At 36.9% G+C, this 19,151-nt stretch overlaps 1 protein-coding gene across 1 annotated transcript in view; it reads left to right on the top strand.

Moving 5' to 3' along the window:
* The window catches only part of LOC119787491 (ryanodine receptor 3-like), a 154,527-nt gene that overhangs the window by 38,236 nt on the left and 97,140 nt on the right, over nt 1-19,151 (top strand). The window contains exons 4-16 of the mRNA XM_038291382.1: nt 1,462-1,536; nt 1,668-1,746; nt 5,030-5,142; nt 6,715-6,814; nt 7,980-8,073; nt 8,787-8,861; nt 9,280-9,436; nt 9,899-10,063; nt 12,020-12,141; nt 12,917-13,097; nt 16,378-16,513; nt 18,514-18,609; nt 18,817-18,935. Coding sequence (XP_038147310.1) covers nt 1,462-1,536; nt 1,668-1,746; nt 5,030-5,142; nt 6,715-6,814; nt 7,980-8,073; nt 8,787-8,861; nt 9,280-9,436; nt 9,899-10,063; nt 12,020-12,141; nt 12,917-13,097; nt 16,378-16,513; nt 18,514-18,609; nt 18,817-18,935 — 1,512 coding nt within the window. The remainder of the gene's footprint in view (nt 1-1,461; nt 1,537-1,667; nt 1,747-5,029; nt 5,143-6,714; nt 6,815-7,979; nt 8,074-8,786; nt 8,862-9,279; nt 9,437-9,898; nt 10,064-12,019; nt 12,142-12,916; nt 13,098-16,377; nt 16,514-18,513; nt 18,610-18,816; nt 18,936-19,151) is intronic.

Here is a 19,151-nt window from a genome sequence, read left to right on the forward strand (position 1 = left end):
CCTTTAGTGCCTTAACTCCCTTTACCTTGTTATAAAATTAAGCCTCAAGAGGAGAAACAGTGTCTTACTTTAGTTATTTTTCATTTCTTTGTATAACGCGCAAACTTTGATATATTTTGAGGGTGATGGGTGATGACTAATTGTGAAGTGGAAGTTAACTGAGGTATTTAAAACTTTTTCTGTGTTAATTTACTTTGTAAATACACTGAGATTTTTCTCCTCTTACAGTTCAAATAAATAGGGTTATTTATCTGACCCAGGCAGTGCAGACCATTTTGGCATTGTCAGGGTTCGCAATAGACGGAGTATGCAGACCAGACAGATAGTGAAATATTAGTTATCTGCCAGCTGGGTCCCAAACAAGTTTTCTCTTTCTTTCATGTATATACAGAGCAGAAATTCTCTGCTTGCTGCTGAGGATATGAATTTTTGAAGGATTGAGCAGAGTTATTGATGGAAGGCAAACCTGCAACCCAAGTCTTTTGCAGCTTGTAACAGATTTTTTTCTAGTTACTTGGTTTTTAGCTCCATCTATCTTTTCATTAACTCTGACCACCTTCCCTTTTCCTGTTGAAGATAACCTTGCTCACTGCTTGGTGCTGCCATCACAGTCTTACTCTCTGAGGATAGTGTGTTAAGACAGATGTGAAATGTTCATTTTCTGAAAGTAACAGCTTAAACCAGATTTTATTTTTTGGGTACCAAAAATGTTTGAATAAAAATATATGTCAACCTTTCAAATCTTAATTTGTTAAAAAAAAAAATGAAATCAGCCCTTAAGATTTTTCCACTTCCCAGTTATTCACTGTTTTATTTTTTAGTGATATTATATGAATAAAAAATTCAATTGGTAATAATAACTATGCAAGACACTGTACCTAACAAAGGCAACAAGATAAAGGAGATCCATAAGTCTCTTTTAACATTGACACTCTTTCTTACTTTAATGCTTCCTAGAGGCTCATAAGAAAGGTGAGTAAGATAGAGGTTGCTGGCCAAAACAACAAACCAAAAGAAATTAACAATCTCCCCTCATTATCCCCATTTGCATCTTCCCCAATAGAGTTTTTAGCTTTATCCTTTTACATTTAAAACCAATACTGAAAACTTTGAGAATTAGCAATTGCTAACACTGACATGTCATCTACAGCTCATTAAAAATGTGCATCCTTCCCGCAAGTTTGTAGTTGGGAAAGATGACTCCGTATCCAGTTTGCGTGCGGATACAGGAACCAGTGGCACAATCTTGTGGCCGCATCAGAGTGCATGACTTTAATGTTGAGATAATGGATACCAATGCAGCCAATAGTCACCCTGCCTGACAACAAGAGCTTCAAGAACCAATGGTAATGGTTGGATGAAGATGGGAGCTGCTGGAGGAAAGACCACTAGGATTACTTGAGGAGGAGCTTTTTCTAAACTGTATTTGTGTTTCTTTGTGTGTCTGATTTATGTCTGCAGGCAGCGCACAGCGGTGGACATAAGACTCTGCTCTACGGCCATGCCATCCTCTTGCGGCATTCTTTCAGCTCTATGGTTAGAGATCAATCACAATTGACATAAATATTTCAATAAAGCTTATGATTTTTATCCTCAGCTATAGAAACACATTAAATATTACCCCCTGTGTGTGATATCCTTTGTGACTCAAAGTGTTTTGCCTACAGTACTTGGCATGTTTGAAGACATCCAGGTCCCAGACAGATAAGCTGTCCTTTGATGTTGGCCTCCAGGAGGATTCAACAGGTAGAAAAAACGTTGCAAAGGTTTTCCTTTCATGCTTTTTTATTTCAATTTCTGTTGTTTTCTCTTGGTTTTAATCTCTGTCTGGTGACTTTAGCGTAATTTTCTCTGGTGCCCATCTCTTCCCCTCATTATTTGCTTATGACTAGTTTTTGTGGCTTCAGTTATTATTCTCTTAGGGTCGCTGTAGACTTAAAAGAGGCCTCTGTTGTGACAATGATTACATATGGGTTGCATATTTAAAACTTGTGTGATATAATGATACTTGTTTTCCTTTTCCCTTGCTGCTGCTGTTCATTTTGCTCTGTGCAGTATTTTAATGAGCAGTATTCCATTGTGACATTAAAAGATTGTCTCCATGGGTAACAATACCTGAGCAGAATGTAATGTTATAACAGTCCTGGATATATTTAAACATTTCTAATATTTTAGAGAGGGTCCAAAAAAAAAAAAAAAACAAAAAAAAAAAAAAAACATTCACTGGACTTTGTTTTCCAAGTTTGAAGACATTTTACTTCCCATCCAGAAAGCATTTTCAATTCAAAATTTGAAAAAACAAACAAACAAAAAAAAATCCTGAATGGGAAGCAAAACCTCTTCAAACTTGGAAAACAAACTCCAGTGTTTTTTTTTTTATTTTTTTTTTTTTTACTTTTTTGGAATGACTATGACCTGAATGACGGGTAATCTTCACCAGCATTTTTGTGAGGTAGCTCTATAAAAAAAACAACATATTACAAAGGCTAACCTGCTCTTCACATACTCTAAAGTTGAGTTTAACTTTTTTAAAGCTTTAATCTCCCTTTTTAGCTTTCCGGGCTTTATTTTTACAACATATAAGACTATCATTTAAAATATTTCTAAATGTTTCTAGAAATGTATATTGGGACATACAGGTGCTGGTCATAAAATTAGAATATCATGAAAAAGTAGATTGATTTCAGTAATTCCATTTAAAAAGTGAAACTTGTATATTATATTCATACATTACATACAAACTCATATATTTCAGATGTTTATTTTGTTTAATTTTGATGATTACAAATGACAACAAATGAAAATCTCAAATTCATCATATCAGAAAATTAGAATATTGTGAAAAGGTTCAAAATTGATGGCCCCTGGTGCCACACTCTAATCAGCTAATTAACTCAAACCACCTGCAAAAGCCTTTAAATGGTCTTTCAGTCTAGTTCTATAGGCTACACAATCATGGGGAAGACTGCTGACTTGACAGTTGTCCAAAAGACGACCATCGACACCTTGCACAAGGAGGGCAAGACACAAAAGGTCATCGCTAAAGAGGCTGGCTGTTCACAGAGCTCAGTGTCCAAGCACATTAATAGAGAGGCGAAGGGAAGGAAAAGATGTGGTCGAAAAAAGTGTACAAGCAAGATAGATAACCGCACCCTGGAGAGGATTGTGAAACAAAACCCATTCAAAAATGTGGGGGAGATTCACAAAGAGTGGACTGCAGCTGGAGTGAGTGCTTCAAGAACCACCACACACAGACGTATGAAAGACATGGGTTTCTGCTGTCGCATTCCTTGTGTCAAGCCACTCTTGAACCACAGACAGCGTCAGAAGCGTCTTGCCTGGGCTAAAGAGAAACAGGACTGGACTGCTGGTGAGTGGTCCAAAGTCATGTTCTCTGATGAAAGTAAATTTTGCATTTCCTTTGGAAATCAAGGTCCCAGAGTCTGGAGGAAAAGAAGAGAGGCACTTCATCCACGTTGCTTGAAGTCCAGTGTAAAGTTTCCACAGTCAGTGATGGTTTGGGGTGCCATGTCATCTGCTGGTGTTGGTCCATTGTGTTTTCTGAGGTCCAGGGTCAACGCAGCCACATACCAGGAAGTTTTAGAGCACTTCATGCTTCCTGCAGCTGACCAACTTTTTGGAGATGCAGATTTCATTTTCCAACAGGACTTGGCACCTGCACACAGTGCCAAAGCTACCAGTACCTGGTTGAAGGACCATGGTATCCCTGTTCTTAATTGGCCAGCAAACTCTCCTGACCTTAACCCCATAGAAAATCTATGGGGTATTGTGAAGAAGAAGATGCAATACACCAGACCCAACAATTCAGAAGAGCTAAAAGCCACTATTAGAGCAACCTGGGCTATCATAACACCTGAGCAGTGCCACAGACTGATCGACTCCATGCCACGCCGCATTGCTGCAGTAATACAGGCCAGAGGAGGCCCAACTAAATACTGAGTGCTGTAAATGCTCATACTTTTCATGTTCATACTTTTCAGTTGGCCAACATTTCTATAAATCCTTTGTTTTTATTGGTCTTCAGTAATATTCTAATTTTCTGATATGATGAATTTGAGATTTTCATTTGTTGTCATTTGTAATCATCAAAATTAAACAAAATAAACATCTGAAATATATGAGTTTGTATGTAATGTATGAATATAATATACAAGTTTCACTTTTTAAATGGAATTACTGAAATCAATCTACTTTTTCATGATATTCTAATTTTATGACCAGCACCTGTATATAACTATACACACACATATATCACATATTCTGAGATTAACTACATCTTTATATTTAGTTCAATGCATTTTGCATCAATTTAGATTAGAGCAGATATATTTTCTTTATTATCTCCCTATCCATTTTATGTTATTGACAGACTAATTTCATATATCATCTTTTTAAGCATAGGATACTTCTAACCATTTAGATTAGAGACACATGCACAATGGCAACCACAAATAGGCAGACATTTACTCACTGATATACAGATTGGCAGACAGCTTTGGGTTAAGAGCCCCCAAGGGGAGCATCAGTGTATGGTAGGATGAATTTAGAATCAAACCCACAACTTTTGGATTCCAAGACAACTATTCTACCCACCTAGCTTCAATGCTTTATTTGTTATCGATAAGACTAAACCAAAGCTATAGAAATAAACATATAAGAAGAGGGATCAAAATGAGAATCAGGCAATAATAATAATAAAACAAAATCTGTTAACTGAAGTGAACTGAGGTCAGATATTGGCAGTGCTGCCTTGCAATAGAAAGAGTCCTAGGTTTGAATCCTAGCTGGTGCCTTTCTGCATATAGTTTTATAGAGTGGGGGTTCTTAGCTGCTGGTATGTCTTTGTGTAGCCCTGTATTAGACTGGTAACCAGGACATGCCCTTCTCTTTGTCCAATAACAGCTTTGGATAGGCACCAGCTTGCATGGTCCCCTGTGATTATAGAAATGAATATATATGTAGATGGAATTTCATTAGTCAGTGAGTGTAACTGGGTTTGGCATTATAGGGGAAGCCTGCTGGTGGACGATCCATCCAGCTTCAAAACAGAGATCAGAAGGAGAAAAAGTGCGCATTGGTGATGACCTCATCCTTGTCAGCGTATCCTCAGAGCGATACCTTGTAAGTTTAATATTTACCATTTAATCCTTAAAGACTTTTAACTTATTCACCAGTGTTTGCATTATTATGACTAAGTAGGAAAATACTGAGTCTTCTTACCTAGAACTGACAAAATGTCTACTTAATCTCAATCTCATGCATTAAATCTCATTCATAGAATATGCCCTCCTCTTGAAAGCCTATTTTTTAAGTCTTAAGAGTTATTTTTTCCCCGTTCTCAATCACTGCAAGACTAATTTCAATACATAAGGAACATTTAAAGCTACACTGGAAGTGCTTTGCTTGGAGCATTAGTATCTTAGGACACATGACTGTTTTTTAAATGAGCCTATTCTAATTTCATTCTCGTCACATTTGTCCCTCATTGATTATGAGATTTTAGACTTCTGAAACGATCATTAGTTGGTTGCCAGCTGCAAGGCACCCGCTGACCCCCCCAATGTGGCGGGTTCATGGACAGATGACCGCTCTTGCCTTACAGTCACCATGTCAATCTGGTCATCCATCCCAGCTGTCACATTTATAATAATAAATGAGGACAGGCAGCACCTAAAGGCTGCCTCAGAGATCAGGGGTGATGAGGACACAGCTGCATCAATATGCTGTTTTTTAGGGATTCAAAAAGACTTGGCTAAACACATTCATGTAATCATATTTGCCTGAAAGCAAAACATTGAAAACATTTAAAATGTTTGATAATCTGGATGGTTTTATGATTTCTTTGGTACTCCATGATAAAACATGTTTTACTTAAAATAATCACCCCTTTCACATCCATAAGTAGCCTGAAAAACCAGACTAAATGTGAGATTAAATGTGTAATTTAGTCTGGCGCCGATGAATGAGACATGGGAAGATTGTTGATGAGAACAACCCATTGTTTTTCAAACCATGTCTGTGCCTACTGGTCAATGCTCTGACCAATGAGCACAACTGACTGTGACATAGTAAGCGCGAAAGAAAGCTGGTGGGGGAGTGTAAACAAATAGCAAGTGAAGCGGCTGTCGGTTAAATGGTGAATATGTCCTTCTTAAAGATTAAGGAGCATAGAGCCTCTTCATGCTCACGTTTCAATGAGAACCCAAATTCTAATCCTTCCAAAACTGATTCCAAAGCTGAGTCTTAAAAATCAATAAATAGTTCAATAATTGTTGCCATCTTCCTTGTTGGGTTTTCTCCGGCGTTGCACAGCTTTGTCACCCCGCCCTTAAAACCCCACCTGCTTTGTGTCCAAAAATTCAAAACAAATCTCTGCGTTGTGATTGGCCAGATCTAGGGCCTGGGGCATTAATTGACGCTAGACCCACTCGCAGGCAAAAATGATTTTGGCCGCTGGCGGGTGGGGCTAGTTTACAAGGCTAATCCATAAAGTGTTGTCCTCATTCAATAAACTGTATTATTTCCATTGATGAAAAAACAATTATGCAACTTTTAAGAATTAGTAAAAATATAATGTCAAAACAGCTAGCTAAAACATTCATTTTTAGACAGGTGTATTTCTGTTGATTAAAGCACCACCCATAATATCATAGTACATAAATGATTATGTTCTCCATGTGTTCTCTCCTGTAGCACTTGTCCATCTCCAATGGCAACATCCAGGTGGATGCTTCCTTCATGCAGACTCTGTGGAATGTCCACCCCATTTGTTCTGGTAGCAACATTGAAGAAGGTAGAGATTTCTTATGATTAATTCATTAAATTGTTCTCCGGAAATATATTATTCCACATGAATGTGAAACACTTGTCCTAAATTCATTGACTTGAAACAAAGCGATGTGAAAAGTTGTAATCTTTCACTTCTCTGTAATTAATGTTATAAATTTGTGCAATGTCATTACACCATGCCTTGCATATGTATTCACAGCCCTTGAGTTTACATTACAACTATACCAATGGTTTGTCTATTTGTTATGAGAAATGGCATCATCTATGACCAAATCTGAAAATAAAAAGATATTGTTTATGATGTATTTATCAGTTTAATAGACCAATAAACAGTTATGTACAATTGTGAACAGTCAAAGAACATTTTAATGTTTGCAAATCACTAACTGAGAATTACGGCTTCATATGTGCTCGTATTTACCTGTTACCTCCTCCTCCTCCTCCTCCTTTTTATTTATATATAGAGCCAAATTCACAACACAAGTCATCTCAAGGCACGTTGCAGCTCAACCAGATCATACAGTCAAATTGATTCAAAGTTTTCTATCAAACCATGAAAATACCTGAAAATAGAAGTTATGTGCTATGAGGCAATCTTTTAAATTTAACTTGTTTGTGTTGTTTTTTTGCGGGGCGTTCTGTACAACTTCATTGTACAGAACTAAACACAATGTTTTGAGCATATTCCTTTGTTTGAATGGCCTCATCAAAGTTTAGACCTAAACTGAATAAAGTACTGTATCAGTGGCTTGACATTATACCTGATCTTCACAGATGGTATTGATAAAACCTCACACTGTCTGGAAAGAAGAGAGGACAAAAAATCTATCTCTATTTCTGCAAAGCTGGTAGAGTTTTGCAATGTATTTAATTAGGGAGTTTAAATACATATTCATTCCCTTTTACAATTTTTTTAATTTGTGAAAAAAAAATCTGACCATGTCATTTAATTTTAAAACTATGTGCTTCTTTGGGTAGATGCATCTTATGACATTAATGAAAATGCATTTAAGTCTTGCTAAAATGTTATAATTGTGAAGATTTCTAAGGAGTATTAATACATTTCCTTGGCACAGGAAGAGTATTATTTCAGTTCTTATTGTGATTCTGTAGCAGCTTCAAAAAACAGTCTGTTTTTAAATTATTGTCTGTTCCTCTGCCTCCCAAAGGCTACCTGTTGGGGGGCCATGTTCTGCGCCTCTTTCACGGTCATGACGAGGTGGTGAGCATCCCAGGATCAGACCAGAGTGAGGAACAGCAGAGGTGTGTAACACGGGCAAATTAGCATACAAGAGCTTACCCTTGATCTCATCATCTTTTAATTATTTTCCTCTGATCAGCATAAAAAACACTGATTCCTGAAGACGCAAGTATGGCAGAATTAAAACAAAGATAAGGAAAGAAAACAATATCAAGGTTGTGAAGTGGGTCATGACTACAAAAATGGCACAGACACACATTCAACAAGGTGCTGTGAGATGTGCCTCTACCTATTGGACACACCATGTCTATTTTTAGAACAGAGGGAGAGAAGCATGGGGGTGGGATTGGATAATTCATTTTAAGCTTTGACTTTTCTCCTAGTGTGACCTTGAGATTTACCAGAAGCAGCTTTCTTTAAACACTCATTTTGTATTTTTTGAGACAGATCAAACACTCTGTGAGCTAACACCACAGGGTGATGTGTGTTTCCTTTTATCTCTGGGCTCAGTCACCCATATATCGCTGATCGACAGTGTTGCTGTGGGATATCAGGGCACACATGTCTCCTTTTGAAGAATGATGTGCTGTTGTCAGAGAGAGTGAATGCACCCCATATGTTAGTGTGTATTTATGTGTTTGAGCCAAACATCTTTAGAAATCAGGGTGATGAATGAAGAGTGCTTTTAGAGGAGAGGTTCTTCAGAGGTATGATGAATGACCTTGATGGCGGCATCTGCCGTCGAACTTACTGTTTGTCTTTCTGGCTTCCCCAGGATAGTCAACTATGAGACGGGTAAAGCAGGTGCCAAGGCAAGGTCCTTATGGAGGCTGGAGCCACTACGAATTAGGTACTACATCTTCTAGTATCCTTCCTATTTCAAATATATTTGTTTTGCATAAATTTATAATTTCTTCTCTTCCTTTCATGTATTATTTTTGCCATTAACACTAACAATTCCGAGAATTTTCTTGCTCCAAACGTGTTTTCCTGTCACATGTCGTTTATCTCTTTTTTTTGTTGTTGAAGATCTTATAACCTGTTGTAATTTTCTGTCCTAAAATACCGCAAGATTAGCAACCTTGCAACAGCGTTTTATATTTTTTTAGAAAATTTTATTTTTGTAAGCAGTTACTTTCTTGCACTTCAAAGAATAAACTACGTTTGCAAGTTGCCTGTTGCCATATTAATCAGTAATGGGTCCTATAAACCTTCTTGTATGCACTGTAATGCACACTATGGTAAGATCAAGAATATTTGCTTTGCAGTTGGAGTGGAAGCCACATCCGCTGGGGACAGCCTTTTCGACTTCGTCACCTGACAACAGGTCACTACCTGGCCTTAACTGAGGACAGGGGACTGGTCCTGCAGGACCGGGAGAGGTCAGACACAGTTTCCACAACTTTCTGCTTTAGAGCATCAAAGGTAAGTAAATGCATAAAAACATCAATCGCCCACAGATTAGCAAAAATATAACCTTCTAAGTCTTCCTCTGTATGTATTGCATGTGAATTAAATCACGTGGGCCTACAAAATGTTTTTTTTTTTTTTTTGCACATGTCAAATTGATTGAACTGATTGCTTCAGTTTGATGTGTTTCACTTTGGTTAATATACTCCCAAATACCAAACTACTGAAATGAAAGAAGATTCATATTAATGATTTCTCTAGCTGCAATTCTTTGCTGCATTCTTTATAGCCACAATGGGATCACAATAGCAGCAAATAAACTATTAAACTGTCATGAGTTAAATGCACTTTGCTTTTGATTGTTTGGTTTGATTTAGAACTGAATAGCGTGCTCTGTATGCTTATTTTTGTTTTAATGCATTTGTTATTTTCTGTTTCACATGACAGCTTTCTTCATTCTCGTTTGAACCTACACAGGAAAAGCTGGAGCAGAGCCCCAAGCGGGACATTGAGGGTATGGGGGTGGCAGAGATAAAATATGGAGACTCGCTCTGCTTCATCATGCATGTAGCCACAGGTCTGTGGCTCTCCTACCAAGCGCCTGATGTCAAATCTACTCGACTGGGTCCGCTCAAGAGAAGAGTGAGCATTAGAACACTCAGAAGTTAACATAAAGAAAAAAAATTCTAAATAAGTTTCTTTGGAGCAGATAATTACTCCAGAAACAATGAGCTCAGTTGGTTTGATGATTCTTTATAGGGATTTATTTTAGTTTTGTAACATCCTAAAACTATTTTTGCGTATTAAACCATCTCACATTTGCTCTCATCTCAAACATTAACATTAATGCATTTTATGCAAATTCTACCATATGCGAGAGATCAACGCAAAACACAAGAGATGTAACCCTGAAGAATGCAGATTTCAATGTCATTTTTAAATCAAAGTCTTTGGTGCTGTGGCCTCTTTTGCAATTTTTTCCCACCTAAGTTAATTCAGACTGCTGGATTTACCTATAGGTGCATTTTATTTTGTCACCTACAAGGATTATTGCAAACTTCAAATTAGACTTTTAATGGCTTTCTCCTTGCAACTCTTCTGTGAAGTCCAGATTTTTAGAGTCCATAACAACCAGATGTCTGCTTGATAACTGAGGTCCACCTGAATTGTGAATCTCTTCTGCTTCTCCAGTGCAATCATGACCTGTTGACAGTTTTATTTTTAATAAATAGGGACATTCTTGGCACCTGGTCAGTTTAGATTGATGGTCATACAGTATCTAGGGTGATTCTCTCTCCTACTCTTTATATTCTCTACATAATGGATAGAAGAGTGTTATGTGAATAATTTGAAGACTGTATTAGACAAGGCAAGGCAAGTTTATTTATAAAGCGAAATTCATTACAGAGACAATTCAAAGTGCTTTACATGAATTAAACAATAAAATGTAAGGAAAATAAAAGCAGAATAAAAGTAGGTAGTGAAGCAAATAAAACTATTGGAGCAGACTAATGATAGAACTCAGGCTCTCAGCACTTTTAGCGTTCTGGAAGTTTGCTCATGTCTTGTTCGTGCTCTGGGTGTACGGCGTAGACTGGAACTAGAAGACCTGAGTGGACTGGGAGGTTGATACACTGACAAAAATCTTTTAATATTAGTGCTGATCTATTCGGTTATTTATATGCTAACAGAAGGATTTTTAATTCTATTTTCTGAGCTGCTGGGAAACAGTGGAAGCACTTCAGAAACGGGCTGATGTGCTCTACTTTCTTAATTCTACTGAGAACACAGGCAACAGCATTTTGAAACAGCTGCAGCTGTCTGATGGACTTTTCAGGAAAACCTGTAAAAACACAGTTTCAGTAATAAATTCTGCTGTTTAAAAATACATGAAAGAGTTTTTTCTAGATCCTGCTTGCTTCCTTTAATCCTGGAAATGTTCTTCAGGTGATGTAAGGCGGACTTAGTAACTGCCTTTCTGTGCCTCTGAAGGTTCAGGTTGGAGTCCATCATGACACCAAGATTTCAGCCATAAAAGGTGGTTTCTAGCTGTAGGAGCAGAAGCTGTAAGCTAACTATAGTATAATCGACACACACTAAAAATCTCCACACCTTTATCCCTACTGTATGTGTTCTGTGCTTGTTAGTCTTAATGATGCTGTATCTGGTGTTTTAAAAACACTGATGTCTTCACAGAACAGCTGTACCATTTATGTAACACAATGAAACATAATTAGACTTTATTTATTGAAGTGAGTAGTGGATTGCAGTGGATTTTTATTGAGGTGCTAAACTTTTTAAATGCTTTTCTTTTTTTTCCTGTTTTTTTAATGAAACCATTTACAGTTTTCCTTCCATGTCACATCTACTGCTTTGTGTATGTCATTAAATTTGTATGAAATGCGTTGTTTGTTTTTTAATATGGAAAAAATGCCAAGAGTCCAGCTTGTTTTGAAGAAAGCCCTGCATGTACTCTGTAATACTACTGTGTTAAACTGTTTTGTTATTAAGGCTCAGTGCAGTTTGACAAATCTTTTCCTTGCTGTCTTTCCTTTCCACCTTTTTCCATATCATCTGCTCACATGTTTTTCCCTTAAGGCTTGTCTTCATTCTGAAGGCCACATGGATGACGGGTTAACCCTGCAGCGTTGTCAACATGAAGAGTCTCGGGCTGCCAGAATCATCCGCAACACAACACTTCTCTTTAACCGATTCATCAGGTGTGCAAAATATAATTCACCTGTGAGTGGAGGGATGCAAATTTCCCATTAAATCAAATTATCCACTTAAAACAAATTATACATCTCTGAGAGATTTTATTAAAGACATGCTGAAAACTTAAGCACCAGCTGACAGTGAAAGAGCACATCTAATAAAGACAATAAAGTCCTCTCCCTGATGGAACCATGTTGAGCTGAAGCCTGAACACTGATCTCTTTTAGCCCTTTAGTCTTTCACACAGTCACACGTTGAACATCACCAATTGGAATCATGCTCTAGGCCTTTTGACTGAGTGAGAAACCAAAGCTACTGCCTGCTTCCTCAGTAGCCCTGCCTTGTGCTTATGTGCCAGCAACTACTTTACTAGACCCCAGTTCCAGCTTTAAAGAAAAACCACCATGACTGGATCCTATTTTTTTTCTTTTTGTCAAAGACCCCTCCATTCATCTGGGTGCCTGTCATGCCTACATATTAGGAGATGTCAGCCTCTCTGCTGTGGCTGTGACATATACTCCCCCCCTTCATCCCTCCCAGGTTTACGACAAAAGCTATTTTTAGCAAACCAACGGAAATCAGTTATTCAACATGAATGAACTTGTGGGTTAAACATTGTTAGTCATCACAGCCTCTCCTTGCATTCACATAGCTCCCAGTAGGCTTGCTTTTATTGCCTTTTTGATATATAGGCCAATTTTAGAGCTATAATTGCTCATAATTCTTTCCTGAAAAAAAATGTTTTAATTATTTTGTCTTGCGTCTGTCTCTCCATCCCAGAGACCTTGACTGCCTGAGCGTTAAAAACAGAACCCTTGTAGCGTTGCCTGTCGAGGAGGTGCTCCAAACACTCAACGACCTCATCACCTATTTCCAACTCCCTGATGTCGAGCTGGAGCATGAGGAGAGGCAGATAAAGCTGCGTTCACTCAAGAACAGACAGAATCTCTTCAAACAGGAAGTGAGTGTTACCATTACAGAAGCTTGAGCCGGTTCATCGAATATGACTTCTTAACAGAGGCAAGAACCTCTAGAATTGAGGCTGTTGTCAAAAAAAAAATAAATGCTCCAATACAGCCCACAAGAGATCAACAGTACCATTCGGTTATATAGCCCTGTTGTTGTTTTAACTCTAAATTTTCCGAACCCTAGCAACACTCTAAGGTTAATAAAGCAAACCACTTATTTCACAGTGGATTTGTGATGAACTAAAAGCTCAACCATGCATTTATAAACTGGTAGCTACCAGCATCTTTCATGAAGTCAACAAGACAAAGCATATCTGTAAATATGAAATACATTTTACAAAATATTTAGTGATTTTTTTGGCCCCTTGCTTTTTCTTTTTTTTATTGCTTTTTTATTTTTTGTTTTTGTAATGGACTTTTATTGACTTCATGGTTTTTTATTATACATATTTATGTATAATGAAAACAAAGACCTTTTCTTTGTGTTGCGCAGAATCTGCATATTATTTCCTTAAGAAGTGTTTTTTATGGAATTAAACGAAAAATCTATTTTTCTAAATAAACACATTTTCGTAAATTTATTTATTATTAAATAAAAAAAAACATAATAACTCATTTGTTTTTTATTTTTCTTAAAGAGTTATGTAGGCAAACTTAATTTAACTGGACCAAATGTGTATCTCTGCATTATAGCTACTGCCTAATTTTATGTGGAATTAAGCATAACTATGACTAAAAAGCAGCAATTTCTGTGATTTAAGCTGAGAGTGACCAGCAACCTGCAGATTTGAAAGAGATAAAGAGCAGCTGATCTTTGGAGCCATTTATCATTGCTATGCAGTATTTAGAGGCAATGCAACTAAAAGTGTCAGCAGTTTCATTGTTCATTGTTTCCCCAATGAAAGCATGAGAAACATTGATGCTGCTAAGCTTCTACAGCCCAAATTACTTTTATCAAATATACATTATACCAGCTGGTATATTGAGAATTTGTATGACGTCAAACATCCAAATTTTATTTGTTCTACAATGCTTTTAATAACATGACCTAATTGTAAGGAGATTAGATTTAATTAAATACCATATCCTAAAATAGCACCATATCATATTTCGGCAGGTTTGAACCTTTTATTCTTTTAAGCATAATATGATAAAATAGGAGCCTCTGTGTGGTTCCTGATATATTGCCTTCTGGAAGTTAATTGGTCGATGTACAAAGCTGACTCACAGTTTTTGATGCCATTATAAATCATCTGAGATTTCCATTTAGTCCTCTTAACACACTCAGTTTTGCATATGAGATTACTGTAGATAATTCTCTGTGGCATAAATCAGTTTGACACTTTGGAGGAAAGAGAGCTGCAACTATGATAGTGTTGCACTAATGGAAATTTTGAAACAGATTTCCCAGTTGAAGCTCTACAACTAATTAATGAGAGCTTGTCTTTGATAAGAAAGCTCTTAATATTTGAACAAGTTATATTTGGAGGTCATTCAACATAAAACAATATATACATAAATAAATAAATAAATAAATAAATAAATAAATAAATAAATAAATAAATAAATAAATAAATAAATAAATAAATAAAAGGTTTTGCAAACTGCTGTCAAGTATTTGATGGCAAAAATTTAAATTATTTTCTGAAGTTCTTACTGAATGGTGTAGCAACATTAAAGGACATTTCATAATAAAACTGGTAGGTGGTCTACCCAGCCAATGGCACACACAAACACCCCCCCACTTCTCACAAACACATATAAAAAAGATCACATAGAAACAAAAAGATCCCTGGTGACAATAGATTTTATTTACATATTATTTATATGCACACATTTTTTTTATTTCTAAGGGTACTTTACACCTCTAATCTTTCATCAGTGTCTTTCCCAAATTATCTTTAAGGATGTGCCATACTGTATTGTATAACTTTTTATGGAATTTTATTAGCTCTTAGGGTATTTTCTAGAGCTTTTTTCTCCTCTGTTTGTTATGTGTACGTTTTATGATACTGAACACACACTGGAATCTTTTGCAACAAAGTGTAAAGTAGTTTAAATGAGCTCTAGCTGTTTCAGGTCTATAGTTGTAGTTTTTATCTGGAAAAAGGGAGACTACTACTAAGCCTCAGAGTCAGTCCCTGCATTAAAAGGGGGGAGTCCTTCGAGGTTTGTTCACAAATGATGGTAGAATGGACAGGGAGATGCAGAGATCTCAGTTTTACTTAGCTGAGTCCAGGGTTATTGATCCTTTCCACATCACGACCCTCACCTATGCTCACGAGATTTAACTTAACTAAGAGAAAGAACAAGACCTTGGATAAACGAGGCTGATGTTTGTTTCCTCCATAGGATTCCTCGAATAAGAGCTGATGCTCATCCACATCAAAGGGAGTCTGCTAAGAGGATTTAAGGATCTTGCCATGATTCCTATAGGATGCTTCCATTTAGAGGTCTTCCTAGTATATCCTACTGGTTGGAGATACTGGGACAAACCTAACTGCTCTCATTTGACCTAGGGATACCCCAGTATTAGACAGATTGAGCTGAGGAATGTAACTTGAGGGATGTCTTTGTTTCAATCCTATCTGTTTTTGATTAGAAGAACTTTCCTTAGCTCAGAAAGCTGGATTGATAATGTATATGTAACAACGGCAGCCATACTTGTACCTCTTCAAAGCACTCCTGTATGTCTTGAAGTATTTTAGTGACGCAACATGGGCCTTTCAGGAATATCCATATCTTTATCTCTCTTTATTAAAGCTACAGTGTGTAATAATTACAGGGATATACAGTCAGAAATGTAATATATTATACATAACTATGTTATTTATCATCATCTACGAGCTCAGCCTCTTAACCTTAATATTTGCGTTGCCTTAGAATTCGTTATTTATAATTACATAGGAGCGGGTCTCGCAGCCATGGAGGCAGACATCTTTGCGCTACGGCAGCGCAGAGCCAACAAACTAGCGATTGCGAGATCGCCCATTAACGGGTATATTTATTATCTTAAGTCTATTGAAATCTATACCCTACACAGACTTATGAAATACTATCTGTAAAATTATCTATGTAAACAAACCTCACCACATAGCTTAATCTTTACAGGATTCTGGAGGAGCTGATTGTAACTTAACTTTATAGTTTAGATAAAAGATGATGGAGATACACCAATAACATTAATTACACAAGTGGAAAAACAAATGAGACATTTTACTATTATGTGTGCTATAGTTGTTTTAATGTCTTTGATTTCTGTGTGTTTCTTAGGGCATGCTGACCCTTGTGTCCAACTGCATTGACCGGCTAAACGTCTATAACAGTGCGGCCCATTTTGGGGAGTGTGCTGGGTCAGAGGCAGGAGCAGCTTGGAAAGACATTCTTAACCTGCTGTATGAGCTGCTGGGTAAGAGCTGGTCCCAATTGTCCCTCATACACACAAATTTATATAGTATCTACGTATAAGCATACTTAGAGTCGGTCTTTACTGTAATAAGTCTCAGAGATTCAATTCATTTCAAAAATACTTTATTAATCCCAAAGAAAATTAAATGTTTGTATATTAGATATGAGTTGCTGAGAAATAGGGTAACTGTAAAGATTGTTTCCCTGCTGTTCTAACAGCTAATAAGAACTTTACAGACACTTCAATTACTGTACATACAGACATGTTCTCAAAAAAAAAAAGAAAAAAAAAAAATCACCTTCGTACTAACGAACTGATTGTTTGAGTAGAGATGAATTTAGGAAAAATGTTTTTTTGACCCTGACTGTTGACTGGCCCATGAGAAACTCAGAAATCCACCATTTCTATAACCATAAAGTGCATAAAAAGAGCACACTTTTTGTCTTAATCCGGTTGTGAGTAAAGAGGACAAAACATTAAATAGTTTCAACATAAGTTTCAAATGGATGTCAGATATATCTAACATCTAAGTGCAAACTGTATCTTTTGTATCTTATGTTAAAACATGACTGCTTTTATCATGATATAAGAACATAATAGAAAGATAAAACAAAAGCAGATTACAAGAATGCTCAACTAAAAACAAAAATACATGTTATCTTTGATCATTTTTCCCATTAATCAATCGATCAATTAATCAATTGATCAGTCAATCAATCAATCAATTAATCATTTTTTGTCAAGCTTTCTACACACTCAAAGTAACCAAAATTCTTGCACAGGTCAATAGAATCTTCTCAGTTTCTGAGTATTTAAATCTTGGCATTCCTCATTCCTTTCACAGTACACATGAGGAAAGCTTTCTAATTGTACATATGGCTCATATGAAATGTGAAAGCCTGTTTAAAATGTGATCCCTGTAATTAGTCATTTTTGAATTAATTACAAATAAAATAGGGAAAAACTTCCCCTGATGCAAATATAAACAAATGAAGGCTGATGATAGCAGGATAACCAGACCAAAATATTATTTTTTCTTTTATGGCAGCTCTAAGGAAAAATCTGACTCAGCTTGTTGTTTCTTTACAAAAATTGACAAAAAAGAGGCCAGTCGGACAAAGCTCTCATCAGTGCATCTCGGGAGTAACACCTGAAAGTGATATGCCCTCTAGACAGAAAGATGCTGTGTGCTTCCAAACATAGCACACTGTTTTGCACACAGAAACCACACAGAGGACCTGCATGTCATCAGTGAATGTCAATTTTTATCATTATCTTGTCTTTTATTATGTATTGTTTGCTCTTGCCATGTTTTCCACATGACCCCGTGTCATCAGCTCTCATGTTCGACCATAACTCTTAACCTCTTTCACACTCTGTAATAAGCTATCCATGACATATTACCTCACCAAACCGGTCCAGGATGCATATTGCATATTTTTACTCTTGGTTAATGTCTGTACATCCTTCTACCTTATGCAAAGTTTATCTTTCATCATCTCAAACTGAAGCCCTTCTACCCTTCAAGAATGTCCTTCATGCTCATATTAATACTGATTTCCCCTCCTGAGTGAAATTAGTCTTCCAGCCACGTCTCCCTCTCTCACGTCCCTGTTCACTCCTCCACACATCTGATGTAGCGCAGCGCTAACTGGATTTAAGACGTCCTCTTCCTTTCTTCCTTGTCTGTCTGCATCCCATGACCCTGTCTTTTGCAGCTAGGTCATTCATTAGGTGGGTTTATTTCTCAGCCAAGTGTTGATGTCTTCTCCTTTCCCTACCTCTTTTGTATACCTTAAACACCTTTAGAAATTAATATGTATAAGAATGTCAAAGCACAACCTCTTACTTAAATGGTTTTGGCATTAATTTAAGGCGTCTCTATTTGGATGACCTTGTTATATTACATAAGGTATCACATTAGTGCTAAATTGGACCCTTCACACCTGTTTTTTCCCTAATGCAAGGTTTCACTCACCCACACCTCTTTTGACTTATAGCGGCACTAATCAGAGGAAACCGGAACAACTGTACCCAGTTCTCAAACAATTTGGATTGGCTGGTGAGCAAGTTGGAAAGATTAGAGTCTTCTTCAGGTAAAATCTCTTTCCTATGAGAGTAAAAAAAAACTATAAAATGTACAATAGCTGAGTCAAGTTCTCTTCCTTTAATGAACCTCTCAGCTGTTGTTAGCTTTTATGTTAGCTATTGATCCATGCATGTTGTCTTTTTGAAAAATGTCCAATGCTTTGTCTTTCCCTTTAGCTAGTGTTAATTAATTGATGAATTTTGTGGCTGTGTAGGCATCTTAGAAGTTCTGCACTGCATCCTAATCGAGAGCCCCGAGGCACTTAATATCATCCAGAAAGGACACATTAAGTCTATCATATCACTGCTCTACAAACATGGTCGCAACCACAAGGTAAGCATTTTCAACCATACTGGGGTAGTGCTGCTGTGGGATATTATTGCACTATATAATACCCCTCTAGGGTTTATTGTTGACATACAAGTAAATGCAAGGTAAAATACAATGCAATCTCTTCAGAGGCTGCATAGTTCTGGGGTTTTCTCTCTTTTAAAACTCTGAAGTGGGATTTCTTTTTTTAGGAATTAGTGTTTCGTTTTTAAGTATGCA

This window comes from Cyprinodon tularosa, unplaced genomic scaffold (assembly GCF_016077235.1).
Source record: "Cyprinodon tularosa strain WSP-4 unplaced genomic scaffold, ASM1607723v1 ctg3, whole genome shotgun sequence".
Classification (NCBI taxonomy): Eukaryota; Metazoa; Chordata; class Actinopteri; order Cyprinodontiformes; family Cyprinodontidae; genus Cyprinodon; species Cyprinodon tularosa.